The 26507-nt window shown below is 31.6% G+C and overlaps 4 protein-coding genes and 1 pseudogene across 5 annotated transcripts; 2 read left to right on the forward strand and 3 right to left on the reverse strand.

Moving 5' to 3' along the window:
• Positions 1-2016: 2016 nt before the first annotated feature.
• Positions 2017-5460, reverse strand: LOC8271586 (stem-specific protein TSJT1). The gene is made up of 5 exons (XM_002517133.3): positions 5142-5460; positions 3037-3277; positions 2815-2935; positions 2536-2645; positions 2017-2314 (listed from the first exon to the last, which is right to left on the reverse strand). The coding sequence occupies exons 1-5, from the start codon at positions 5342-5344 to the stop codon at positions 2279-2281; spliced, it is 711 nt and encodes a 236-aa protein (XP_002517179.1). The 5' UTR covers positions 5345-5460; the 3' UTR covers positions 2017-2278.
• A 9491-nt stretch (positions 5461-14951) lies between these two features.
• On the reverse strand, positions 14952-18210 carry LOC8271585 (probable aquaporin NIP7-1). Of its 2 annotated transcripts, XM_048379020.1 has the most exons (6): positions 17939-18210; positions 16375-17816; positions 16059-16283; positions 15785-15976; positions 15626-15687; positions 14952-15534 (listed from the first exon to the last, which is right to left on the reverse strand). In XM_048379020.1, exons 2-6 carry the CDS (start codon positions 16564-16566, stop codon positions 15309-15311), a joined length of 897 nt encoding a protein of 298 aa, XP_048234977.1. In that variant the 5' UTR covers positions 16567-17816; positions 17939-18210; the 3' UTR covers positions 14952-15308. The 2 variants fall into 2 exon arrangements, with proteins under 2 accessions (XP_048234977.1, XP_002517178.1); XM_002517132.4 differs by having other exon boundaries at positions 16375-18210.
• A 736-nt stretch (positions 18211-18946) lies between these two features.
• On the reverse strand, positions 18947-20844 carry LOC107261111 (annotated as a pseudogene).
• Positions 20845-22050: 1206 nt separating this feature from the next.
• On the forward strand, positions 22051-23595 carry LOC8271582 (probable aspartic proteinase GIP2). Its single transcript, XM_002517129.4, has one exon. The coding sequence runs from the start codon at positions 22082-22084 to the stop codon at positions 23465-23467; it is 1386 nt and encodes a 461-aa protein (XP_002517175.2). The 5' UTR covers positions 22051-22081; the 3' UTR covers positions 23468-23595.
• A 1149-nt stretch (positions 23596-24744) lies between these two features.
• Positions 24745-26249, forward strand: LOC8271581 (probable aspartic proteinase GIP2). Its single transcript, XM_002517128.4, has one exon. The coding sequence runs from the start codon at positions 24772-24774 to the stop codon at positions 26107-26109; it is 1338 nt and encodes a 445-aa protein (XP_002517174.1). The 5' UTR covers positions 24745-24771; the 3' UTR covers positions 26110-26249.
• Positions 26250-26507: the final 258 nt, after the last annotated feature.

The following is a 26507-nucleotide window of genomic DNA, read 5'->3' on the forward strand; positions in this document are numbered from 1 at the left end:
TTAAATAGAGGGCAAATAGAATGCAAGTCCATTAAGTCATAGGCTACTCCATTCTAAAAGGATTCCAATAATTTCTTTTAATTGTTAGTTGAATAATTAATAGTTAATAATATTTTTATTTATTATTACTTAAGATTATATTTTAATTTTCTTGCTTTAGAGTTATAAATGTTTATTAAATATATTTTTGAGTTATAATATAATATTTTATCTTTTTATTTGAACTTTAATATTTTAAATTATATTGCAATATAATAAATTTAATAAAATTAATGTGAATGGTTGACACTTAAAATAATAATATCAACTACGAAAAATATATTTACATAATCTATGTGTAAACTATCTTTTTAGGGAGAATGAATAAGTTCTATCAATGTTAATAGATTATTGATAAAAGACTCAAACTCAAAATTTATAAATAATATTATTTATTTATATAATTTATCATCATCACTAATTTTTATGATTTATTTTTTGATCCTTTGCAATAATAAAAATAAAAAATAATAAAATTAAATAAAAAAAACTTAATTGCTAACTTTTATGAGATTGGTGTACATTAAATTCATAAACTCAGTTTAATTTTAAATACTTACCTCAATTTAAGTTCAGTTTTAAATCTAAATCTCCCTTCTATGTTCTAGAATTAAAATATATATATATATAGTAATAAATTGAGAGCACTTTGTGGAGCACTTGAAGAATGAATGCCACAATCTAAAGAAAAGAAAAATGACTGAAATGAATTTATGCTGCCCATCTTCTTCTTACTCTTAAGAAGTGCCAAGGATCAGCCTACCTTCCTACTTACAAAAGGGAGTTTATCTTTCATTTTTCACTAATAAATTGTGTGAAAATAAATGTATAACTCTTACATGATCAAGAAGCTAGGAAGAGAGTTTGATGATGATGTATGCGGTGTGATGACTTGAATTAAAAAAGTATTTGTATATACAGTGGATGAATTAGATAGTTGACAATGACTCGCACTTGCTAGCAACTGCGCATGTATTTCACTACCGTGTTTCTATATTATTGGTCCCCAGCAACTATTTGACCCCATTATTAAGTATCATTCTTTTAATCCTCTTTTCCTTTCTTATTAGCTTTTTGGGTTTTTCTTCCTCTCTTGGAAGGTTGCTTTTTTTAATCTGACATCTTAATTTAATAAAAACATATTTAAAAAAATTGTCTCTATCTCATTTCTCCTTATCATAATGTCAATTTGACACATATAGATTTAGCATTTATTTTAGTCACGCGATAAAAGCTATCACACAATAGAAGACCTTTACATTTTTCTTTTTTCTCTTCAAAAATCTATCTCTTTTAGACATTTTAACAAATACCTGATAGGTAGAGTAGAATATTTGACATTTAATAGCATCTAATGTTGCGAATATCTAGATCATTGGAAAGAAAAGGAATAACTAACAATAAGAACAACAGAGCTAATGGATGTTAAGTAGATGTAACAAGTAATGGATCAGAGGTATACTAGTAATTGTCTTTCTATCTAAACGAGTTGATTTCGGCTGTGAAGGGCAATACAGATAGTACTGGTCCAACTATTTTGGGGTAGCTCAAAAGCTAAAGCATGAGCAGATTTACAAATAATAAATTTGAGCAGTCCAACTTAAAGGCCCAACTATGTTGGGCTACACCCAATTGCAACATCATCAAATCCAGTCCCAATCATATAGTCTCACCGAAGAGAACATTGCCCAGGGATTATCATTGGAGCAAAGAATATTCTTAGAGCATTAATTTTTTTAATTATAAGTTTTTTAATTTGCATTATTGATTCATTAACTTTAAATCTATGTATAATGTGGTTTGATTTGAATACATTAGCCGGATAGTTATTTTATAAATTTAATAAACTAATAAAATTATTTAATAAATTTTTTTATCCATGAAGTACAATTATTAGAGTTTGGTTGTATATGGCAGTATGCTTCTAAAAATTAATTCTGCACTGAATTTAGTAGCAGCAGATATGGTAAAAGGAGGTCAAGATAACAAACAAAGTTTTATTAAACAAAAAAGGAAAAAGGAAAACACAGCTGTACATAGAGAAACAGCAGCCTTAGGATAAATCTAGTCACCTACTACAAAGAAGCCATAACTGCTTTTCACAACCATACTAATTATGCATTACTACATTCTACCAAATAGTCGCAGTACTCTGGTATTCACATGGCCCCTTTTGCCGAGTGTACAGCAGCCTCCTCATCTTAAACCCCACTCCTCCATATATAAAATAAAACGTTCTCTACTCTCTGGCTGCAAGAACTGCTGGCCCTTCCACCTGAAATATCATCCCCACCATTATTGACAAACAGTACAGCACAATGAAAATGATATGCTGTTGATATTTAATTAAGATAGAGCTGGCATTTATGGACCATTGAAGGTCATATAGCCACAAAATAAAAAAATAATAATAAAAAAAAAAAATTCATATGTCCATGTACATTTTGGATCCTACTGTAGCAATGAATTAATAAGTCAACATCATTATGATGTTACCTTGAAAGTAGCACCCCAGATCTCTTCCTCTTTAGCAGGAACAGCAGTGACCTTGTGCTTTGGATTCTCAAAGCTTCTCAGTTCTCCAACTGCTGTTGAGTAGAAGCATCCTGCAGATTAAATTCAACCACATTGTCAAACTGAACCTCTAATTGCTTCTTGTTAATTGTTATTATTTTTAGAAAAAAACAACCTCTAGTTACTTGTTTGTGACAAATGAAGTAGACAGCACAAACTCTAAAATGCATATTGTTTAGTTGATTAGCTAAGCACACCAACCTTGAGGGAAAGAAGCAAGTGACTTGCCACAAGCACCCTTAAGCAATTCGATATTGTCAGCAAAAGCTACGTATCCGTCAGCAGTGATTCCCCAATATAGAGGAACCTTACCAAATTGATCCTGTCATAATAAATACCAACCCCCAACTGTTGTCAGACACATATAAGATTTACCATATCTATAGTAAGCTTAACCAAGGGATTTGGTTGGTGAAAACTTACAGAAGCCACGAACAAAGTTGAGGTAGAATTGTCAAAGACAATGAAAGCAAAGCTCCCACTAAGGTGACCAACAACATGGTTTGGAGGATAAGGTGCCCTGTCACGAAGGGCCTTGTATGCCTCAATGACCAGAACCACCTCATTTGCAGACTTGGCTAGACCATATTGTTGCTTTAGACTTCCCAAGTTGTCTAATGCTCCTTCGAACAAGCAAAAGATGTCATCCTTAACTGCAAATGATCTGCCATTTTTAACATCCAAGTCCAAGTAAGAGCTCTTGTAGTACAGCAAAAAAAATTGTGTTTTTAAAGTGCACACGTCTCTTAGTCATATCAATATTACTAACTTGGTTTAATTTTCACAAAGAAAGGAACTTATTAGACCAAAACGATTGATGATATGACCAACCTAAAGGCATGGATCTTTTTTTATTTACATGCCAAGTCCATGGTAGGGGACCAATATGGGTCCCTGTCCAAGATGTGTTATCTTATCCGATCCCTTGTTACCTTACCCAGTCCAGGCCTCGAGGGAAAGTTGAAAAAAGTTGACAGGGAAGGCTATTAGTGTAATCCACAAGTGTTCCTTCAACTTTACCATTTTCTTTAAAAAAAAAAAACAATATATTTACAAATTAAAGTTGAGCCTAAAATTCAACTAGTCTCATCATTAAATAGCAATATGGCCATCATCATCACATGTGTTTCCTTTATTTTCTTAATTAAAAATAATAGTATTATTATTGAGCTAGTAACTATTCATTGATGAAATATTTTTAATAATTTTCATTTCTATAAAAGCACATTCTTTGTGAGATCTGCAACTAATACCACCAACCCTAGACTCAGGAAGATAGGACTCTGTTCACTTAATCATATTTTACATCGTGAAATCACTGTGCAATATGATGCAATAAAATACTTCTTTTATATAAAATTGGTTCTCTCTGCTTGAGTTTATACAAAATACACTCAAAAAGTAGTATCACACGGTTAAATCTGTAAATAGAAAAGTTTATTTAATTTTTATAGTTCCATTTGGTTTATTGGGATTAAATGGATGTGGACTATATAAAAGATTGTTATTTTTTTTATACTTGAATTTTATAAATTCCACGAAAAAGAAGAGTAGATGATATATAAGAAAGAAAAGGGAAACCTCCAATTTAAATTTAGCAAACTCTCCCATGCAATAATACCAATTATACCAATCAAGGAGATCACTCTGATGGGCTTATAATTGCGTGTTGCTTGCCAGTGGTATATTTGAAAGAAGGTGGGGTCAGACACAAATCAAGTGACCCATAAACTATGAAATCGCCGTCCATGTACCAGTCCTTTACTAAATATCGCCACGTGTATGGCTAAGGATTAACTCATGTTCATTGGGTCCTTCAAATCCTAGTGGCTTGATTCCCACATGCATATCTACGTGGCACTCATGCAAGAATTATGATATGCCTGACCCCACATAATACACCAAATTTTCCTTTGATCATGGCTCGGATCAGACATGGGCCAAAAATATCACCTTAATTTATATATAAAAAAATTCTCTAAAGCTAATAATTGTGGCTCGTAATCAAATCACTATCTGAATATCAACAAAAGAAAATTAATATACATATCTAATTTTAGTTAATCTTATAATAGAAATTAATATCAATTAAAACTTGATAAAGTATTCTAATTCTTTTCTGGAAAAAAGAAAAGAAAAATATAGAGAACGATAAAAGACAAAAAAATTAGAATAAAACAAAAGATTTGAGAAAACAGAAAGGTTTTCTAAAAATGATGAAATAAATAATAATAATAATAATAATACAAAGATACTTCCAAATCAGCCACTGTATATTTTCGCTCAGTCCAGGAGCATACCCTCTTGAGTTCTTATTCTCAACGTATTGATCACTATATTCTTTTCCTTTTAATCAAAAGTTCCAGAGATCCTAGGGTCAAGAAATTCCGATCAGATTCAGACTAATCATCTCATTTCGTTTCGTTTAAGTTAATGTTAAACTCAGATAAACGAAACTACTGTGATGAAGCGAGAAGTGACACGTGGCAACGAGTCCACTGTTGCACAGTGTTCTAATTTGATTTTACCTGGGCTGCAGCAAGGACTCGCTGTGGTGAGTGTAAGCCAACTGCGCGTTATCTCCGATCTGTAAAGACACAGCAGAAGGATTGGTGTCAAGGAATCGCTTCACCAGAGCATCCGACGTTATCTTCGGAGACGGCGTCCGGGATCCCGCTGCTACCAGCTCGTCCGGCGGGGAGACAATTGCGCTGCTAAACACTCCCAACATCTTCCTAAAATCTAAAGAAACAGAAATAAAACAAAATGAAATAATAATAATTGCACTTCTTGCTTTGCTTCAGCTAGAAAGTACAGAGAGAGCTAAGCTAAAACATAGGACTGGGAAGGAGGAGGATGGGATTCATTTTATAGGGAAATCAGCGAGGTCATATTCGTCTTTTTAATTTTATTAATGTTTTTTGTTTTGATTTTTATTATTGTCGAATGGAGGCATGTGGTGGGAGGGAGGGTGTGGGGTCCATTGGCTGTCGATAATTCTCGAGCGTTAGAGACGGAGACGTGGAGGGATGAGGGTATGGGGTCCATATCATCCTTTTGTCTATATCTTCCGTGTATTACAGGTCAAGATGGCTTATAATTTCTACGGTTACGGCACGAGATATTTTCCAGTGTGGAAGTAACCAGATTTTTTTGATTATATTGATCTTGTGATGGTTGCATTATGACCGTCGGATTACATTGGTCGTGAGCTCTTTTTTATTTTAAACTGACGCCGTTCTCCAACGTGGTAGTTCCTGGTTGGTAATTCAATAACTTTTGGAATTCGCCTACCAATATTAATATTTTTTATACAAGGCAGTTTAATTTAGTGTTGTTCATATATCTCTATTTAGAACATAGTATTCAATTTTTATACTATAAAGAGTAAAAAAATTTAAATAATTTTTTTTATTTCAAATATAAAGTAAGGTCAGATTTTGTTTTTAAAATTTATCTTTTATTTTTAGTTAATTAAATCTTCAAATATTCTTTAAAAAATTATATTTTGATAAACCATCAATTAATTTTTATTTTTTTATTGATAAGATAAAAAATAACTAAATTATTTCAATTTATAGAAAAAAATATTTACTGAATCTAAATAAAAAAATATTTTCATATTTGATATTTATTAAAGTAATTTTTATTATAAAAATAATATTTTTAATCTTTTAAATATTTTAACCTTTTCTGTTTTTAGACAGTGTAAAGATTAATTTTTATGTAAATATGTATAATTAATCGTTTACCGGTTGCATGGTTGTTATATAAAATTGAAATTGATAGATATAATTTAATTAAAAAATATTTAATATTAATTTATAAAATTTTATTGATGTAATGATATAAAATTATTTATTAAATAATTCTAAAATTGTGTAAACTAATATATCAATTATATTATTATCTTTTAGAATTAAAAATTTATTATATAATTATTAGTTATATAATATCAAAATATTATTTAAAATATTATTTTTAAATTAGAATTATTATCACTATCTTAATAGAAAATTATTAATTAGTTAATATGATATTAGAATATAATTAATGTACTATTTTTTAGAATTCGTATTTAATTAGAATATAACTTATGAATCAATAAATGAATAGAAATGAATTATAAAATTACATATAAACTTAAATCTCATGTATTAAAATAAAAAATTTATGCATAAAAAATTAAACACATGTGTCAAAAAAAATTAAAAATTTTAAAAATTAAAAAATCACTTATATCTTTCAGTTCCTAATTAAAGTTGTTAATTAAAAGGCTTAATTTGGAGAGTCTAAATTGATGGGTGTGTGGTTTGCATATAATACTTATTAATTTATACTTTTCCCTTTACTAATTTAGACCTGAATTTTTGCATTTATTTTTGGTGAAGCGTTATTATTGATATAATCCATTCATTGATTTGTCTCACTTATTCAAATACAAGCTCGCTCTTAATCTGTATTCCCTATTTGTCTAACACTAATAAATGTTTTCTCTTTCGAGACAGTCTAAAACTATAAATATGTTTACATGTATATGGTAATTATTTTATTACTTTTTATTTTTTAACCATAAAATGGGATGACTTTTAATTATTTAATGGTTTTCCTTACTAAATCATTTAATAATAATTATTGATAAGATTTAGTTTGTTTAAGATAAGGTTAGTGCCGGATTAAGACATACGCTACTAAAATCGAAGGGGTTCCAAAATTTTTATTTACTATATAAAGAAAAGAATTGAGCTCCTTTCTATTTATATTTTCTGAAATTAAAACTTAATTTTTATCTCAATATGAAAAAAAGAAAGGGAGCACTTTTTTCTGCGAATTTGATCTGCAGTTTAATTTTTAGAATTAAAAAATAATAATAAGTAATTCAATACCAACAGTTTAATATAAGTATGGAGAAGAGTGATTATTAGATTATAAATGAAGTCATTATTTCTCATTCCTAAAAAAGAAAATGAAGTCGCCATCATCGTTCTTCTTTCCAATTAGAGAGTTTATTAATAAGCAAGCATTTTAGGGTTAATTATTTATTTATTAAAAGACTATACGAGAAATGCAGCAATCCTTTCATACTCACCGCTGGAAAGACGCTAACTATTCATGGATGGTGTGTTTCTCAATTCTCACAGATGAAATACCAATTAAATTTCCTTGTTAATAAATAATTACGTTTTAAATATTTTCTCAACAGAAAAAAGAAATTTAATTTGTTACGGAGTATACCAATTTAATTTTTTTGCTCTGACACGTATATTTATTTATTTTGAAATATGTATTTACTTTTGACATATGAAATTCATATTTATATATAATTTTATAATTTTAATACTATGTTAACTAATAAATTAATTTGATTCTAAAAATAACATCTTAACTTATATTTTTAATATTATATTCAATTATAAATTAATTTTTTAATATATAATAATTTTATTTAAAAAATAATCAATTATTCTAATTGTATTAATTTATATAATATTAAAATTAATTAATTAATATTTTAAGATAATTTTATATTATTTTATTAATAAAATTTTAGAATCTTAAAAGATTAAAAAGAATATTTAAAAATAGTTAATTTATTATCTTTTTTAAATATTATAAATTAATATTAAATATTAAAAATTTATTAAATTATATATATATATCAATTTAATTTTATAATTAAAATAATAATAATAACGTATGACGGATAAATAACTAATAAGTATTTAAAGAGAAGAACATTATTTAGACAATTAATAAAAGGCATCCAAGCTAGTAGCATTCTAAAACAAGAGGTGCACAGAACTTGTTTTAGGTTTCCTGTGTTCTGATAGCAACTTGATGATTTAAAAAAACAAAGAAAAGAGGTTGAGGATTTAAATGCAGAAAATTATATTACAAGTTACAAAATCTAGACTTCTTTTTTTTTTTTTTTTTAAAAAAAAAAAAGAAAATTCCAAAAGGAACAAACTGGCAATATATTCCACATGTTGGGATAGAATATCATTAGCTATATGTCCCAATCCAATTTTACTTAGTGCTCTTCCTAGTCATACCAAACCCAAACTCAAAAAATTAATTAATATTCCCCTTTTCAATTGGACATACTTGTTTTTCAAGAATCTTGGATTCCAATATTCTTCTACAAAACATCATTATGATTTCAGAAATTTAGTGTTCCAAGAATATCATGGGTTAATAACATAGCAAAGTGTCCATAAGGGAAAAAAAAAAAAGAAAAAAAAGAAATGGAATTGCTCAACACTTTTTAACCTACAATTGTGATTTTTGCAAAGAGTTCATGTTCTAAGATAAGAAAGGCTTACCTACAACATACTAAGAAAAGGTCATGCCTGACTAAATATTGATTATAAAAAAAAAAAAAAATTTAAAAATATCTATGCTCTTTAATATATGAAACTAATATCAGATTAGCCCAACTGAATGAAAAATTATATTTAAATCTTAATTAGTTGCATTATGTGACGAGGTAATTTATAATAAAGCTATTAATTTATACCCTAATCACCTTCAGAAGTTAAATCAAATGGGTACTAATGTGTGGTGCTTGTAGAACAGCATTAAAGATGTTGGGTCCTACTCCATCACCCGGCACCATTGAACAGTGAAGATTCACAGAAGAAATGAATCGGTGACATTAATAATCTTTTGAAAAGAAAGAGAAACAAATATGAAATATATATACCTGTCATAAAAAAAGAAGAAGATGAAATAGGACCCTTAGTAGTAGGTGGACTATATGAATGTGGATGTGCCTTATATTTGTTTATGAGTCTTATGTCTTACAGTGTTAAGCTTGGAATTTCATGTATTTTTAATGACATCCTCGCCCACAAAAATTGAAAATGTACAACAAAAACATAAACATAAGGAAATTGGAATTTATAAATTTCACTTATAAAAACAAGAGAATTTAGAGATTGAATATCTTCTCATACCATCTATTGACGCTAATAGATATTTGCTGTGGATGACCATTATTCAATAATTATTTAAAGGTGGCTTAACATGATTCTAGACAGTACTCGCTACAGATCGGTTTACTTCGATTATTTATAAATCATCAGTATCGTACTAAATTTGGTTCTTTTAAAATTTAAAGTGTAAGTACTGTACCAAATATAAATTGCACCATATTGAATTGAACTATTTTTTTCAGTGCAATATAATTCGGTTTAATATTATTTTTAGTTATAACATTTAGAGAAAACACAATTTTAAATCTTATCTTTAATTAAATACATTATAGCACTATAATTGACATCGAAATGAAACTAGTATGAGAATTGAAATTCGATAAAATTGCAATCACATTTTAGAACAACTTATTTTACAATTTAGTCAACTTACAAATATAATAATTTAATGTTCAAATATAAACTATTCAATTATATTGCTAGAATAATTATATTTTGCAGACAGCTACTATTAAAATAAAAAATAGTAAACTTTATATTGCACTAAAATATAATTACAATTTTAATTCTTAGATATAGGATTGGTTTAGAATCCGTGAATCAAGAGCTTAAGTATGAGAGGATAAATCTATGAATTGAAATTTGAGACATACAACTGACTTTTGTAGTAGATGGTATTATTGAGAAAGAAATTAGAGCTTAAGTATATAGTAAATTAGTAATATAATATACACTATACAACAAATATTTTCTTATATATATATATTATGTTTTCTATAAATACAAAATATATTGAAATATAGTTATTATTTTATAGGTATTATTTATATAATTTATATAATTATTAATAAATATATGTAAAAAATTTGATTTTATGGTTTGGTACGGATCAATACAAAATAGCTCAGTTTTAATATGGTTTTGGTACAGTTATTACTAAAAAATCAGTACCATACCATAAATAGTAAAATAGTTTTAGATCCATACTCACCCTTAATTTTTAGTAGATATGTTTCTAAATTGAACGTTTTAAGTTTCAAGCTCTCTTTATTTGTTTTTATTTGTTTTTTTTTTTTATATAACTCAAACAATCAAAAGATAAAGCACCAATAATCATTTTGCTCCCTAAATTTGTCCAAAAAAAATCATATAAGACAAATAATCATTCTTTTTAGTTCATCAAATAATAAGTACTTTGCAACACTAAAGAATAATAATTATTTTCTTATTTAAATTGGAATCAAATTTTAAAATTGTTATCTCACATGAAATTGTTAGTCTATAAACCAAACACGCTTTAGTGATTAATTAATACAAATAACTGTCTTTTTCTACATTATGCATTTTTATTCTTCCATTAACAAGCATCTAACACATTTCTCTAATTAATGACCAAATATAAAATTAAATGCAAAAGAATTGGAAATTGAATCAAATCAGATTAGTTTATTTTTTCCGATAAGATTAGGGGGCAAAACGGCGCTTTGTCCAAAAAGGAGGAGAGACCACTCTCACCTGAACAGGATGAAGCTTCAAGGAAGAACGTGAAAATAAAAATTATGAAAGTGATAAAAACCAATAATTCGTACAATGCAATTAAATAGAATATTAACAAAAGTAATTAAGGAATAAATGACGTGTAAGTTATTCGTATTGGATAAATCATGAGTCACGCCCACGGTTTCTGCTTCGGCCCATGGTTTGGTTCCGTTCCTTTGCAATTTCTTTTTCTCCACTTGAAAATTATCTCTTAAATAAGCAAATCTATTGGAATCCAAATAATTATGCTGAATATGTATTAGTTTTTCTATGTATCTACAATTTGAAATTATTAAAATCTATAATATATAACAATCTCAAATTTAGTCATATAACTTGTTTTATGCAGCTTCATTTCAGCTTTTTAGCATTTAAAATAGGTTAACTATAAATTAAATTTCGAATTTTATATTTTTAATAATTTTATTTTATTGTTTTTAAAATTCTAAAATAAATATGTATTTTTTAATTTATTTTAAAAATATTTTTTAATAATAGATTTTTAAAATTTTATAATAAAAAATAATGTAAAAATCGAATGTGCTACTAAAAAAATAATAATTATAAATTTATAGTTTAATAATATCCATGACATTTTCGTTCGGTAACGTGCTTACGTTGAATTACCTTGACTCTACTTGTTAACTGGCTAAGTAGCTTATTCTGGAATCGGAACAACAACTTGATCAGCGGAACTCCTTTCGACCAGACTACTTTATATCTAAATCGACTTCAGTCATAGGCTAGGAGAAAAAAGTTCAGTTCGAAAGGTGTTTCGGTTCCCATCTGGTGGGAAGAAGCTCTTTGCTAATAATTATTAAAAATCTCATATATGTATTTTATATTTAAATATAATAAATTTATATTAATAAAAAATTGACATACCACATTATTTTTCTCATCATAAAATTTTATAAATTGTTATTAATAAATATTTATTTAAAATAAATTAAAAATATAAATGTTTATTTTAAAATTTTAAAATAATGATATAAAATTATTAAAAAATATAAAACTTATAATTTAATTAAGTCTTTAAGATATAAGAGTTCTATTTAGATTTTTAATCAATAATCATTTAAATAAATCTCTTCTAATTGTGATTAGTTGAAGAATTTTGATTCTCGGACCTTAAAATGACTCCACACAAGGAATCTTATCTTCAATTTTATAAAATTGTATCAAATAGTTGACTTTCGAGTTCCAATGCTGCAGAATTAAATTCCAGTATCCTTTCATTAATAATTCAGAAAAAGAATTTCTAAATAATAAAACATAAGGTAGGTCAGGTTAGAAAGAAAGAGGAGCATTCTAATTTGATCACTTTATAGCAGAGATAGAATTTTGGCAAACAAGTTATCTAAAATATATTAATTAAAAATCTTAATTTTGTGATTTATTTAGAAATTTATTTAAGCATACTAAATAATTCAATTTCTAATTAAATAATAATCTTTTATCTAAAAAATATCAGGAGTGATATTCAAATTGCAAAAGAACTATTTTCACAAAATCTTAATATATAAAATGTAGAGATTTTCTTTTCGTCCAATTAGATCAATTTATTCGTTTTCAAATATATATTTTTCAAAAAGGGGCGACATAAATATTACCATAGAAATATATAAATTTCTTGCATTATATTATTATTATTATTTGTTCTAACCGTTTAAATCAATATCTGCCACTAAAATATTAAAAGGATATAATTATACAATTCATGCTGTTCTTGAGAAATCGAACACCTTCCTTTTATGAATCATTTCATATTTGATTATGAATTGATATAAATCAATTTTTCCCAAAAAGACAATAAAAGTTAGTTATCAAATGACTGGACATATAAATCAATCATTTTATATAGGCAAATTTTAAAGTTAAATCTTTTTTTCTCATTTATAAGAACAAAATTTAACTATATGGTAAAACTTTCTACATAAAGGTTTTGTGATTTTTTTAATAATATTTTAATATTCGAGGGTTAAATTGTTAATATATTTTACATCTAAACTTATTAATATCGTTAATTTAATAGCCATAATTTATTCATTCGACTTCAATTACTTGTGATTCTATTATCATTTCACTTTTTATTAACTCAGCTTTCATTCAAAACTAACCGTATCAATTTTTATAAAATTTAAAAAGAAAAGATATTCATTTTTTTTTTTAATGTCAGCCAGATGAATTTTGAATAATCTAACAAAACTAGAGAATTTGACTGAATTTACAGTAAATAAATTTTATTTGAACTTAATTGCCAAAACTATTAATAATGGTAATGAATAAATTTGGATATAAATTACCGATAATAAAATTATTATAGTACCAAAGTGCTAAAAAAAGAAAGACACAAATCCTCTCATGCCAAAAAATTAAACACATAATCAAATTTCATACTTTCTCCAAAATATAAAATACTAATACTCATAATAAAATATTTAATACAAGTTATTCAAAAATACTTTCTCATTCCTTTTATTTCTTTTAATTATAAATGTTAAGATTTTTATTCATTGTTTGAACTTGTGTTACAATGCGAAGATAAATACATTAAAGTCTCAATTAAAAGAAAAAAAGAATAAAGGAAGATAAAGTAAAGACGGATTCATGGGTCCCTCTCAAAAAAAAGAAAAGAAAAAGAAACGAAATTATTGGTGGTGCCCTGCCCAGTGGGTCTGGTTGGTGATGTATGTATGCATAAATTGAGAATCAGATCAAAATTATAAAAAAAAAATGTGAATTTCATTGAACAAGAAATATAGATTCATTATGCCAAGAGGAATAGAGGTTGGACCACAACCACTATATATTATTACTGATAAAGACTATTAAAAAACACCAATTTTGCTAAGGCAAAGTGACAGCCACATTTGTCTATCTTTTTTCCCTTTCTTTTCCATTGACCTTGGGGCAGGGACCTTCCAAATTGAAAACAACTTTGATTGTGCAAAAGGTGGAAGATTTTTATACCAATACGTACCCATATTGGTTAATTGGTTATAGATATATACTAAGCTTTTGGGTCCACTGCAACATATTCATTTATTAACTGTGGTTCAAATAGCTTGAGGTACTTTAATATCTAGAGACATGTTATTATGAGGCCATAATAGAACAATATAGCAATAGCATATAAGGACACAATATATAAATGTTAAAGGAAAAAAAAAAGAAATTAATTAATTGCAGGGATATGCATATTATTTGTGGTTGGGACTTTAGATTGGAGGTTCTGAATGAAAGTTATACACGAAATCATAAACGTTATATGAACATTTGTTGAAGTGGGTATTGGAGCTAATGATCAAACTGGAGCTTATGCTGGAGATTGACTTCTCTGCTGAAAGTATATTCCTTTCATCATCAACAGTTAAATTCAGATGAATGGCTTCACAACATAATTTCCCTTTGGTAGGTTTGCTGATTTCTTTTTGAAGATTAACTCTTATAGAATATATAGTTTGAGCGGTACCAAATTGACTGAAAGGTGATGTAATCCTGCAACCATTGGTTGATATATTATATTAAGGAATTGAGTGTTTTCTTTAATGAAGATATGTTAGAAGGAAGCAAGTGATTGCATCACAGCTGCTCCATGATTTATTAAAAGCAAAAGAGAGTGAAAGAACAGATTGGAAAACGCCAATTAGAGGTGACAAAACTTTTGAGGTCTTAAAATCTTTTTGTACATGGGTAGAATGAGTAATGAGGTTGAGTTGTCTTTTATGCTTTTGGAGACTAATGGTTGTCTTGCCATTTCTTTTGTAATTTTTGCCGACACCAGGTAAGATGAACTATGGTCCTGAAATACAAACTCAATAGTTAATTTAGGGGTAGTATTAATATTAATTAATGGTGATGTTGAGACAAAACTTAAACAAATTACTATATGTCAAATGTGAGAGTGACGATGATAAAGAGTGAAGCATTTAATATGGGTGTTCACTCCTTCTAGAGTTTCACTGCAATATATGCCAAGAATTATCTAAACAAATAATTATTCAGTTTTTTTTTTTTTTTTTTTGTTTTTCTTTTTCCTGTTACAATCTCACAATTTCATTTAAGCTTAATCGTGTCCCATGGCAGCCTCACAATCAACATTTCAAAGGAAAAGGAAGACCACCTCTTCTTATTTTTGGTGCTACCATGTACGCTGCGTGAAAGTTAGATAAGTGTAAGAGGAACTGCCTTAATCCAAAAGAAAACCTGCGGCTACATTTATCTCCTAGCAAAATTTATGGAGTGACCGAGCAGACCAGTGTTAGGAGAGGGAGTAGTGGGACTGCACGGCGGGCGTTGAATACGCAGGACATGAAACATGAGAGCGCCGGCTACGGCTCCTGTTGTTGGTGCAATAATATATACCCATATATCCTTGAAGTTCCAGGAAACAATTGCAGGCCCTAACGACCTTGCAGGATTCAGTGATCCTCCTGAAACAGGCCTGAAGTAGCAGATCAGAGAAGAACTAACATGACGCGAAAGGTCTAGAGAAATAACGAGGAGCGTAAGAAGAGAAGGGTGTTCATTTATACCCTGAAATAAGTACCGCCAGTCCAATGGAAAGTCCAATAACAAATCCAGATAAATGTCTTGTCTGCAAATATGCGAATTAGGGATTCAATTTGAGAAATAATTCATTGCAGGACATTTTTAGCTATAGAATTAAGAATTACATGACAATTTCTGCTTACCGCTGCTTGGTATGCCAATGAAGCAGCAAGGAACATCATGAGGAATGTTGTAATGAACTCTACCGAGAAGGCAGAATTGCAGCCCTGAACTGGTCGGGTAACCATAAGATCTGCTTTGATGCCATAGACGAGCTTTGCAGCATATGTTGCCAGTACTGATCCTACTGTTTGCGCCACTACATAAAATGGAACCTATAAAAGAATTTAAGTGCTTGCATTTGTATATCAATGCGAGTAAAGTTAGTTAAATATGGAATTAATTAATGTGGTATACCTTGGACCAAGGGAAATGACCAAAAGTTGCAAATGCGATTGTCACAGCAGGATTTACATGAGCACCAGAAATTGGACCTATGGCAAAAACCAAGACGATGACTGTTAAGCCTGCTGTCGCTGCATACTCCAGGAGACCAACTTGTCCTCCTGTTAGCTGTGTGCTTGCCATGATTCCGCACACGCAAAACATTAATATAAAGGTCCCCATGAACTCTGCTAACACCTGCATTTTATTAGTGGCATTTCAGCTTATAAATTTTACATGAATTCTACGTAGATCCTGCAATTGCTAAAAGGGGTTACTGTTTGCTTACCATCCGTGCAGGATTTAGATCCAGTTCCTTTGGAAAGCAGCCAAAATTAGAGTATTTAGCAAAAATATCTCCATTTGTCGACAATGCATTTGAGCCTGTGTCTTGACTACAATCTCTTGATGCATCGCTACTGGATGCATTCATAAAAGTATCAGGAGATGGTTGCTCTTCAAGTAAGTGCTTCATTTTCATGTTTTAACAAATTAAAAAAATAAAAAAGCACAAACGAATAACACGAAAACAGGTCTGCAACTGAGTTTTTAATGGTCTGGCAAGAAAGGTAGAGAAATGCGAAGTGCATGTAGAGTAGAAAAGTAAAGATGTTTCTTGCATTGCATGGAATCCGCTTAAAGGAAGATGTCAGTTTAAATAAGGAAGAGTTTAGTTATCCGAAACATAAATTGTTTAGTGTTTGGATTAATTGATGTTTGAGATTGGTGGCCTAGACTTGGTGTATGTTGTCAACACGATTGATGTGTTCCTCCAAAAAGGAGTAATTAAAGAGTGTTATTTGTGCTTATTAACTGTAGCAGTTTTAAGATGCCATCCATAATTTACCTATGAATCTTATATTAGTTTGGTTAACCTTATTTTTGTTTTCTAAAGTTACATGACCCTAACAAACAATTTCTACTACCAATGCTGCTACACTCTGTTCTTTACCATTTTAATACCTATTAGCTAGGGGAGTCATGACCTTGGACCTTTCATAAAATCTTGCACCCAGTAGCTTCCTTTTTGCCCCCTTTTTTCTTTTACTACAACAAATTCCATTTCCTAGATGATGTTTTCTGTTTGTGGGCGGGTGTTCAGTTTTTAGGTTGTGTCATGTATGTAGTCGTACAACAATTTTTGGGTTACAAATGGTACGAGATACTAGACAACTGTGCGCTAAGAAGAAGGTTACTCATTATGTTAGAGTTGTATTTTGATAGTTGTTTTTATGGTAGAAACTCGTAAAGTAATGCATAAATTGAACATGCATCCACATAAAGATATGAATTATACCGAGATCTACATAAAAATCAAATGCTTAATCATTAAAAAAACAAAAAACAAACTTTTGTGTGGCATTAGCTAGTATCATCATATCGTACTAAGAAATCGAGTAGTTTGCTGTTGATCTATCAAACTAAAAAAGCAGAAAGGGATGGACGAAGAAATTCAAGGCAAATTACTTAAAATTAGAAAAGCCCCAGAAACTATCCGTTTGTTGACACATTAATGAGTTTTCCAATATGCGTTACAAGTTCAGGAACCTCGTTTTGTTTCCCCAAAACTGGAGACCTTCAAAGCCTGTCGTCCGAATTGTGGCCCTGATCATAATATCCGCTGGACTTTAGCCTTATAGCCGCTATCCAAACTCCTTGACATAAAGCAATTACACGAACCCACTCTTTTCTTTTTTCTTTTTCATGTCTGAAACAAAGAGAGTACCTTCACTGCAAATTAAACTACTGACTTGTAAACATTACAAATTACATCTAAACTAAAAAGGGTTCGAGCTAATCCTCTCAATTTATTAACAAGCAATACTAAAGGTTCCAGCAGGAGGGCTCTTTACCTATGATGTACTTAGGTCTGCCTCTAGTAAGAAAAAGGTTGTCTGCTACTGATTGTCAAAGTCTGGTAGATAGAATCACTGCTAGAATATCTGTGGTTAGTAAATACCTTTTTTATGCTGATAGCCTGCAGCTTGTTAATTCTGTGCTTCAAAGCATGCAATTGTTTTGGAGTTCTATCTTCATTCTCCTAACTGCAGTTATTAATGGTGTAGATAAACTCTGCAGGAATTTCTTGTGGAATGGGATAGCTGAATATAAAACAGTAGGAGGTGTGTAAGTTGAAAATTGAGGGCAGTTCGGGTGCTAAGCAGCTTTCTTGTTGGAATAAAGCTGAGGTAACTATGCACATTTGGGAACTAGTAGTGATGAAGTGTTCCTTATGAGCATAATGGGTTAGTGAGAATTAGTTGAAAATGCTAAATTTTGGGGCATTACTAAATCATTTATAGCTAGTTGGAGACGGAAGAATCTGCTTAAGCTTAGAGAGCAGGCAAAAGACTCTTTTGACAACAGGCTGGGAAATGGTGAGTTTTCAATTCTGGTTTGAGCCTTGGGTTCAAGGACAGGCTCTGCTTGATAAACTTCCCCATCTTAATGTTCTAGATGCAGATGTGACTAAGAAGGCTGAAGTCAGAGATGTTTGGCATAATCATTGCAAACTTCCTGATCCATTAGATGATGCAACCGATTCTATCTGGGAGTTCTATAAGAAGTAATTTCCAAGTTGCTGATACTGTGAATGATTCTATTCCTTGGAAATGTCCAAGGAATGGTGCCTTCTCAATTGCTTCTACTTGGAAGGCTTTAAGGAGACCATTGATCATTTTTTCTCGAATTGTTCTTTCTCTGCTTTTGTTTGGAATGATGTGCTAAAATTTGCTTAATTAAGCGCAATGGATATTCCTGGAGAAAGAAGTGGAGTTGGCTTATCAGGAAAGATCAAGGCAAAAGTGGAATGAAATGATAGTTATTCTATCATTGTAGAATATAAAACTTATGCATGCAGGTTTACCAACTAATATTACTCGTGGTCATATTACAGCAAGAACAGGAAATCATAATTTCTTTTTCTGAAAACCAAACGAAGAAAATATATTAAATATCAAACTCAGAGGAAATTAAGAAGCAATAACTGGGAAGGGTGTGAAAACCACTCCATAGGACCTGACAGAGAACATGCAGTCTAAGCAACAAGATGGACAGCCATATTCCAAGATCGTCTAACAAAACTAAATTGCACTTGCCTGAATTGAGATCATTATTATCGAATTTTAATTTAATGATCCAACTTGGTAAAAGAAAGACGCTAAAAGAAGAAAATCATCAGAGTGATGTAAATTTAAAGTTGGAACAAGTTGTGTTTCTAACAAGCAGATTAGAACTGAAGCCAAGTCTTGAAGAAGCAAGATCAAACTGTAAAAGATTGTCCTCTATTTGACAGCCACCAATAATGATGGAACTAGGAGGATGTAATCCACCGTCAACAAATTCCAAGCACGTCATATAGCTGCTGACTTTCACCATTGAATTTGCACCCCAAATCCTCCAATAAACATTGCCTTGGCTCTCCAATACAGATCAATGAAAGGCACGACCGGGCCATATTCATTGGAATTGTAGCCATCAATCAGCTGAAAGCATGGTCCAAATGATACTGCTATCGGTGGCTCCACTTGTGTCATAAATATTGCTCTCATCTGCTTGACAAAAGCTTTAACAAACGGTTTATAAATAGCAGTATGCAAGACTGTGTGAGGATGAACAGTGCCGTTCCTGGTTCCGACGTTGTCTTCTCTGTCTATACATAGCAGAGCTTATCAAATTTAATGTCTTTTCCACCCACTCTTATGGACTTAACTCCAATGAAGTAGTCAGTGGATGGTTCGCCTTCGACATAAGATCCTGCAGTACTCACAGGATTGCGAATTAATGGTGTATAAATAAGAAGATTACTTGGAATAATTGAATATGGTCCATCACCAAAAAATATTACGCCGCTGGAATTTGTTAACGAACTCAAGCAAACAGCAGATATTCTTGGGATGCCAAAAGCTGAAGAAAAATAAACAGGAAGAGAGATGTTACTTCTTCCCAAGGCAGCCATGCCAGTAATCCCATCAGCGAGATTCTCTAACGGGAACTTTGAAGCGCAAACAAAAGGGATGTTAGGAACTGAAACATTCCTACCACTGATAGATTGAAGAGAAACGACATCTTGACCAATTTCACCGCCAATGCTAAGTTGTACCATGTATGGGGAGTAGCTACATGTATAATTGTAGCACCCTGGTTTTGGGCTTGAATAGCATTCAGTAGTACAATCATCTGAATCAGCAAGTCAGCAAAGGGCCGAGTCGCAACTTACAGGCCTATATGAGGATGAAACATAGTCGTCCCAATCAACCCACATGAACCTGCCATCAAGATCTACTGTTAATTTTAGTGGCACAAGAGGGGTTCTCTGGTTGATTTGGGAATGTATTGGTGACTGCATTTGTCTTTGAGGACTGGAAGGACTAAAGCTTGTGGCTGAAAGGGTACTATTCCAGCTACAGACGGAGAAATGAAGAAAAGAATAGAAGCAAGAAGTAGAAAACAGTTAAATAAGGAAGCCATTCTTGATGATACTAAAGGAAATTTTGAAGAAAGTAGGCAAAAGTAGTGAAAGGTACGATGTTCTTTTCCTTCTTATGTTATTTCCACCACCTTTCCGCCATCGTGCGTTAAAGATTCATTGGTTTTACGACATTGATAGGTTTTCTGACAGTCGCATCGACGTGCAAAATATTGTATCAAATAATAGATGTATCCGATATTTTTCTTTTTTTCTGATGGAATGTATCCGATATTTTCACAAACAAAAGAAATTGTACTTAACTTTCATATATAAATGTTATTGCCACTTTATCAATTCAATTTTTTAGCATTTAAGCTCTTATTTCGTCTTTTTCTGAGCATTGAGTTGAAATTTTTTAATTATTATGATATTTGAAGGTTAAATTCCTTTACAGTGATTTTTTTTAAAGATTAATAATTTGCTTATTTTCTCTAAGAAAGAGTAAGATCGTACTCTTGTATTCCCCTGTGAAAATTACAGGATTCTTTTTTTTTTTTTTAATATTTTCAGTCTAGCCTCTAATAGTTTTTAAAGTTTTATTAATTTTATCTACAGTTTCTTCGAAAGAATTCAACTTTGCCCCCTTAAATTTCATTTAGATTCTGCCTCTGTTCCCTTGCCATGTGCCCATGTCATTAGATTTGGCAGAATATTTGATCGATCTTGTCTATTGTTAAGATTGAAATTAAAGTTATGTATAATCTCAAAAACAGGGACTTCAGGTCGTAAAATAATAATTGACCTTGACCCAGGAGGGGATTCCTTTAATTTTAATCTTTTACATGTGCTAGAAAATAGAAAACGATTGACCTTGATCCCCAGGAAGTCATTCAATTTTAATCTTTTTGCATGTGCTAGGATAAAAGGAAACTAGGGACACTTTGTATGTGGCCACGTTAGAATTAACCCTAATTTTAGGAGTGAAGACTTTCTTCAGGAGCGGAATAACTGTTAGCCAAGAAATTTCTTGGCCCGTATCCATTAGTTAATAAGCAAACAACTTTGCCGTAAAGAAAGTTAACACAGTTTAATCCCTGACAATGATTAAGTTTTTATTCATAATATATGTCAGGAATTCAATTCTGGCAAGGCTGTTTCCTATAAAATTTGAAAGTAGAAAAAGGAAAAAGAAATGCTGATGGACTTGGTCATTCAAGTTCTTCACTTTTTGAATTTAAGTAGTTGTACTGATTTCAATCTTGGGGGCTTCCAGCTTGCAAATGCAGTTTGTAAACTGTTTGATGGGTCACAATCAGTTCTCCATCACAGTTGTCCTTGTTAATGAGGAAGAGATACCATTAGATTGCATAAACTTTCCCTCATTATGCATTGTTTGCCACTTGGTACTGCGACTTTATGGCTACCTACTTTACTATTAGACTTTCTTGCCCAAAACACGGCATAGAATAGATGCTGCCTCACTTGACCAGTCCTAATGTATCTTTATATGGTAATCTCCACTGGAAAATGGTCGTCCATGGCGGCCTAAGTCGTTCGTTACCACTCTTTATATACAAACCATTCCATGCAAGCAAATCTCATCTTTCCATCATCTTATTCACTAATCCTTTCAATGGATTCTTCAGCTAAATTTCTCCTTTTGTCTCTCCTTATTTCCTTCTCTCTCTCCCATGCTCAAACACCTTCAAAATCTTCATTAAAACCCAAAGCACTAGTCCTTCCTATCACAAAAGACTCCTCTACTCTCCAATACCTGACCCGTCTCAACTTAGGCACTCCTTTGGTTCTAAAAAACCTTGTTGTCGACCTTGGAGGCCAGCATTTATGGATAGATTGCGACACAGATTACCATTCATTAACTTACAGACCAGGCCATTGCGGCTCTGCAACATGTTCTCAGGCTAAAGCTTTTTGCGTTAGCATATGCCTCAATCCTCCCGGTCCTAATTGCAACAACAATTCTTGCATAGTCGACGCCCAGAACAGTGTCTTTGGAGCTGGTACCACGGCACATGTTTCACTTGATACAATCTCTTTCCAATCCACAGATGGCTCCAAAGCCGGTCCGCCAGTTTCTTTTTCTAATTTTATCTTCGGTTGTGCCCATAACTTTAGTCTAACTAGTCTTGCCAGCGGTGCTAATGGCATGATTGGCCTCGGAAAGGAAAGACTCGCCTTTCCATCACAGCTTTCATCTTTATTTGGTGGAAGTCTTCGTCGAAAATTCGCCATCTGCTTGCCTTCTACTTCCAAGTCCAATGGTGTCTTATTCCTTGGCGACTCTCCTTATCAATTCTATCCAGGCTACAACACATCGAAAGCCATCGACGTATCATCAAGACTCACGTACACCAAACTCCATACCAATTACAAAAGAACAGCTACGCCAAGGTTGCAAGGAGCACAAGTGCCAGAGTACTTTGTCAAGATTACATCTATTCTAGTGAACAGAAAACCCATTCCGATTAACACAACATTGCTTGATTTCCACAGGACAGGTATTGGGGGTTCAAGAATAACTACAGTAAAGCCTTATACCATTCTTGAAAGTTCTATCTATGACTCTCTCGTTAAGGCCTTTGATACGGAGATAGCAACTTGGAAAGTCAAAAAGGTTGCAGCTGTAGAACCCTTTAGAGATTGCTATAGTAAAGGAAACTTGGCAATGTCACCTCTTGGGCTCGCTGTTCCTGACATTACTTTCGTTTTTGAGAACAAGGATGTGAGCTGGGATATGTATGGAGCTAACTCAATGGTGGAGATAAGCAATGATGTGGTGTGTCTAGGGTTTTTGAGGGGAGTTACAGAGATATGGACAACAACATCAATAGACATTGGAGCATATCAATTGCAAGACAATCTTGTCCAGTTCGATCTTGCTGCTTCTAGAATGGCATTTACTAACACACTTCTCTTAGAAGAAGTTGAATGCTCCAACTTCAATTTCTGAACATGTTCACTAGTAGCTAGTTATTTGTGTATTACTAATATGTTCTTCTCGGTTTTGTCTTTTGATTATTTATATGGTTTCATAGTTGCGTGATGATTATAATAAAACTTAGACTTGGAATTTTGTAATCAGAAAGTGTTTAGATTTTTGAAAGACAGAGATATTTTATATAGAAGACCTCTCTCTATCTCATACTTGAGATGACTTTCCTTACGTCCCTACCTTCCATATCCATGCACTAATTTGGAACTACTTACTCCAGATAACAGAAAAGCACCTAACTACTAAATATATATATATATATATATATATATATATATATATATATATATATATATATATATCAGTAATTCAATAATTGGATGTAGTACACGTGAAACAAAATTAGAAATTTCCCAATATAATGTTGTTCAAATAAATTAATTGAAGACCTCCGGCGCCACCTCCATAATTCTAATTCTGCAGCTATCTTAAATGGCGATACTGGTGCCACCTTGCTCGCATTCCAAACAGCAATCTCCTAATAAACACGCCTTAGGAAAGAGCCTTATATAAGATAGTTTAGTTGAAGACTAATGTTGCGGTGGATTTACATAGCCCTGTTGTTATAAATGGTAATTGATATTTCTTCCACGGATAATGATAGATGTGATAATTCAGTTTAGTAAACAAAATGACTAATTAATTATCCTTGAGTTGGTATCATAAATAATTACATTCATATAATGACTGGTTATGTCAATTGTTTCTTTCTTTTTCCTTGGTCTGGTGATGAAAAGCTAAAGAATAAATTAACATATATAACTTCACTTACTAATCGCTATTAAAATCGAGGAAGGTTCTACAAACATATCTAAGGTTTTCCACATTTTGTAATTATCCAACAGTTTTTCAATGCAAGTATTGAGCCATATCCCTATTGCATTCCTCTTGCATTTCATCCAATCATTCCTCTAATATAAAGTCTTGAGCAGTTGGTTTTTGCTTGACAACTTACAGCTTGCAAACGCAGTTTGCATACTGCTTGAATGGACCACGTTAGTCAGGTCTGGCAGTTGTCCTAAGTTTATGACGAAGAGAAAACTAAGATCCCAATGCATTAATTGCCCTTGCCATTTCGTACTATGCCTCGGTGGTTCAATGCCTGCAGTCTCACTTGACCCAGTCAAAAGCTAATAAAGCTTACTACATTCTTTATGGCATATCTCAACTAGCAAGTGGTCATCTATGGCGGCCGATTCACTTCCCCTTTATATACAAAACCATTTCGTGCATGAGAATCTCATCTTCTTCACTTACCCACAATGGCTGCATTAACTAAGTTATATATTCTGTCTCTCTTTATTTCCTTCTCTCTAGTCCGTGCTCAAACACCTTCAAAATCTTCCTCAAATCCCAGAGCACTAGTCCTCCCAATTACAAAGGACTCCTATACTCTCCAATATTTAACCAGACTCAATTTGGGAACACCTCCCGTTCCGAGAAACCTAGTTGTCGACCTTGGGGGCCAGCATTTATGGATTGATTGCGATACTGGATATCAGTCATCCACTTACAGACCAGGCTACTGTGGCTCTGCATCATGTTCTTTGGCTAAAGCTGCTTGCGTTAGCATATGCCCCAATCCTCGTGGGCCTGGTTGCAACAACAATACTTGCAAAGTCTTGGCCAGAAACAGTGTCTTTGGAGGTGGTATATTCCCTGAAGTTTCCCTTGATGTAATTTCTCTCCAATCCACAGATGGCTCCGAGGCTGGGCCGCCTGTTTCTGTTTCTGATTTCATCTTCGGTTGTGCTAATACTTGGGATTTAATTGATCTTGCTAATGCTGCAAATGGAATGATTGGCCTTGGAAAGGAAAGAGTTGCCTTTCCATCACAGCTTTCATCAGTATTCGGTGGAAGTTTCCGTCGAAAATTCGCTATCTGTTTGCCTTCTAATTCCAAGTTCAATGGCGTACTGTTCTTTGGGGACTCTCCTTATCATTTCTATCCAGGCTACAATACATCAAAACTCATTGACATATCATCAAGATTCACGTACACCAAACTTCATACCAATTACGAAAGAACAGCTTCGCCAAGGTTGCAAGGAGCACAAGTGCCAGAGTACTTTGTCAAGATTACATCTGTCCTAGTAAACGATAAACCCATTCCAATTAACACAACATTGCTCGACTTCCACAGGACAGGTATTGGTGGTTCAAGAATAAGCACAGTAAAGCCTTATACTATTCTTGAAGGATCTATCTATGATTCTCTTGTTAAGGCCTTTGATAAGGAGATCGCAACATGGAAAGTCAAAAAAGCTGCAGCTGTGACGCCCTTTAAGGATTGCTATAGTAAAGGACACTTGGCAATGACACCTCTTGGGCTTACTGTTCCTGACATTAGTTTTGTTTTTGAGAACAAGCACGTTAGGTGGAATATTTATGGAGCTAATTCAATGGTGGAGATAAGCAATGATGTGGTGTGCCTAGGGTTTTTGAGGGGAGTTAATGAGACGTGGACAACAACATCAATAGATATGGGAGCACATCAAATGCAAGACAATTTTCTTCAGTTTGATCTTGCTGCTTCTAAAATGGCATTTACTAACACACTTCTGTTAGAAGATGTTGAATGCTCCAACTTCAAATTCTGAACAAGCTTATTCCTACCTAGATTTTTGTATTTCCTTTTTTTACTAATTTTTAGCCCTGATTTAAAGTTACTGCTTTTATTATTTAATGTAAGAAAAATGATAAATATCCGTTCAATTCAAAGTGCGAGCTTTTCTGCCAATATATTTATATTTATATATATATATATATAAGTTGTTCGTCTAATTTATTGAGACGTGACAATTTGCTAATACAGTATGAATTAGTCCCCATTTTTATATACAATAATTTTAATTAAAACTAGCTAGTATTTATAGCTATTTATTTATTTTTTTAAAAATAATGTATTTAATAAAATAATAGACTAACAATTAGTTATATAAAATAGTTTTTTAACTTGTTATTATATGTATTTAATGTATTATGAATCAAATAAATT

The sequence above is a fragment of the Ricinus communis genome, chromosome 9 (assembly GCF_019578655.1).
Source record: "Ricinus communis isolate WT05 ecotype wild-type chromosome 9, ASM1957865v1, whole genome shotgun sequence".
Lineage (NCBI taxonomy): Eukaryota > Viridiplantae > Streptophyta > Magnoliopsida > Malpighiales > Euphorbiaceae > Ricinus > Ricinus communis.

What these genes read in the sequence shown, in the direction of transcription:
- LOC8271586 (XM_002517133.3), bottom strand. Translation starts at nt 5,344, where the DNA reads ATGTTGGGAGTGTTTAGCAGCGCAATTGTCTCCCCGCCGGACGAGCTG. An exon ending in GAGTCCTTGCTGCAGCCCAG is followed by an intron (nt 3,278 to 5,141) that starts GTAAAATCAAAT and finishes TAAAAATGGCAG; the next exon opens with ATCATTTGCAGTTAAGGATG. An exon ending in TCTGGGGTGCTACTTTCAAG is followed by an intron (nt 2,315 to 2,535) that starts GTAACATCATAA and finishes ATGATATTTCAG; the next exon opens with GTGGAAGGGCCAGCAGTTCT.
- LOC8271585 (XM_048379020.1), bottom strand. Translation starts at nt 16,566, where the DNA reads ATGAAAATGAAGCACTTACTTGAAGAGCAACCATCTCCTGATACTTTT. An exon ending in GTCATTTCCCTTGGTCCAAG is followed by an intron (nt 15,977 to 16,058) that starts GTATACCACATT and finishes ATTCTTTTATAG; the next exon opens with GTTCCATTTTATGTAGTGGC. An exon ending in CTGGCGGTACTTATTTCAGG is followed by an intron (nt 15,535 to 15,625) that starts GTATAAATGAAC and finishes CTGCTACTTCAG; the next exon opens with GCCTGTTTCAGGAGGATCAC.
- LOC8271582 (XM_002517129.4), top strand. Translation starts at nt 22,082, where the DNA reads ATGCAAGCAAATCTCATCTTTCCATCATCTTATTCACTAATCCTTTCA.
- LOC8271581 (XM_002517128.4), top strand. Translation starts at nt 24,772, where the DNA reads ATGGCTGCATTAACTAAGTTATATATTCTGTCTCTCTTTATTTCCTTC.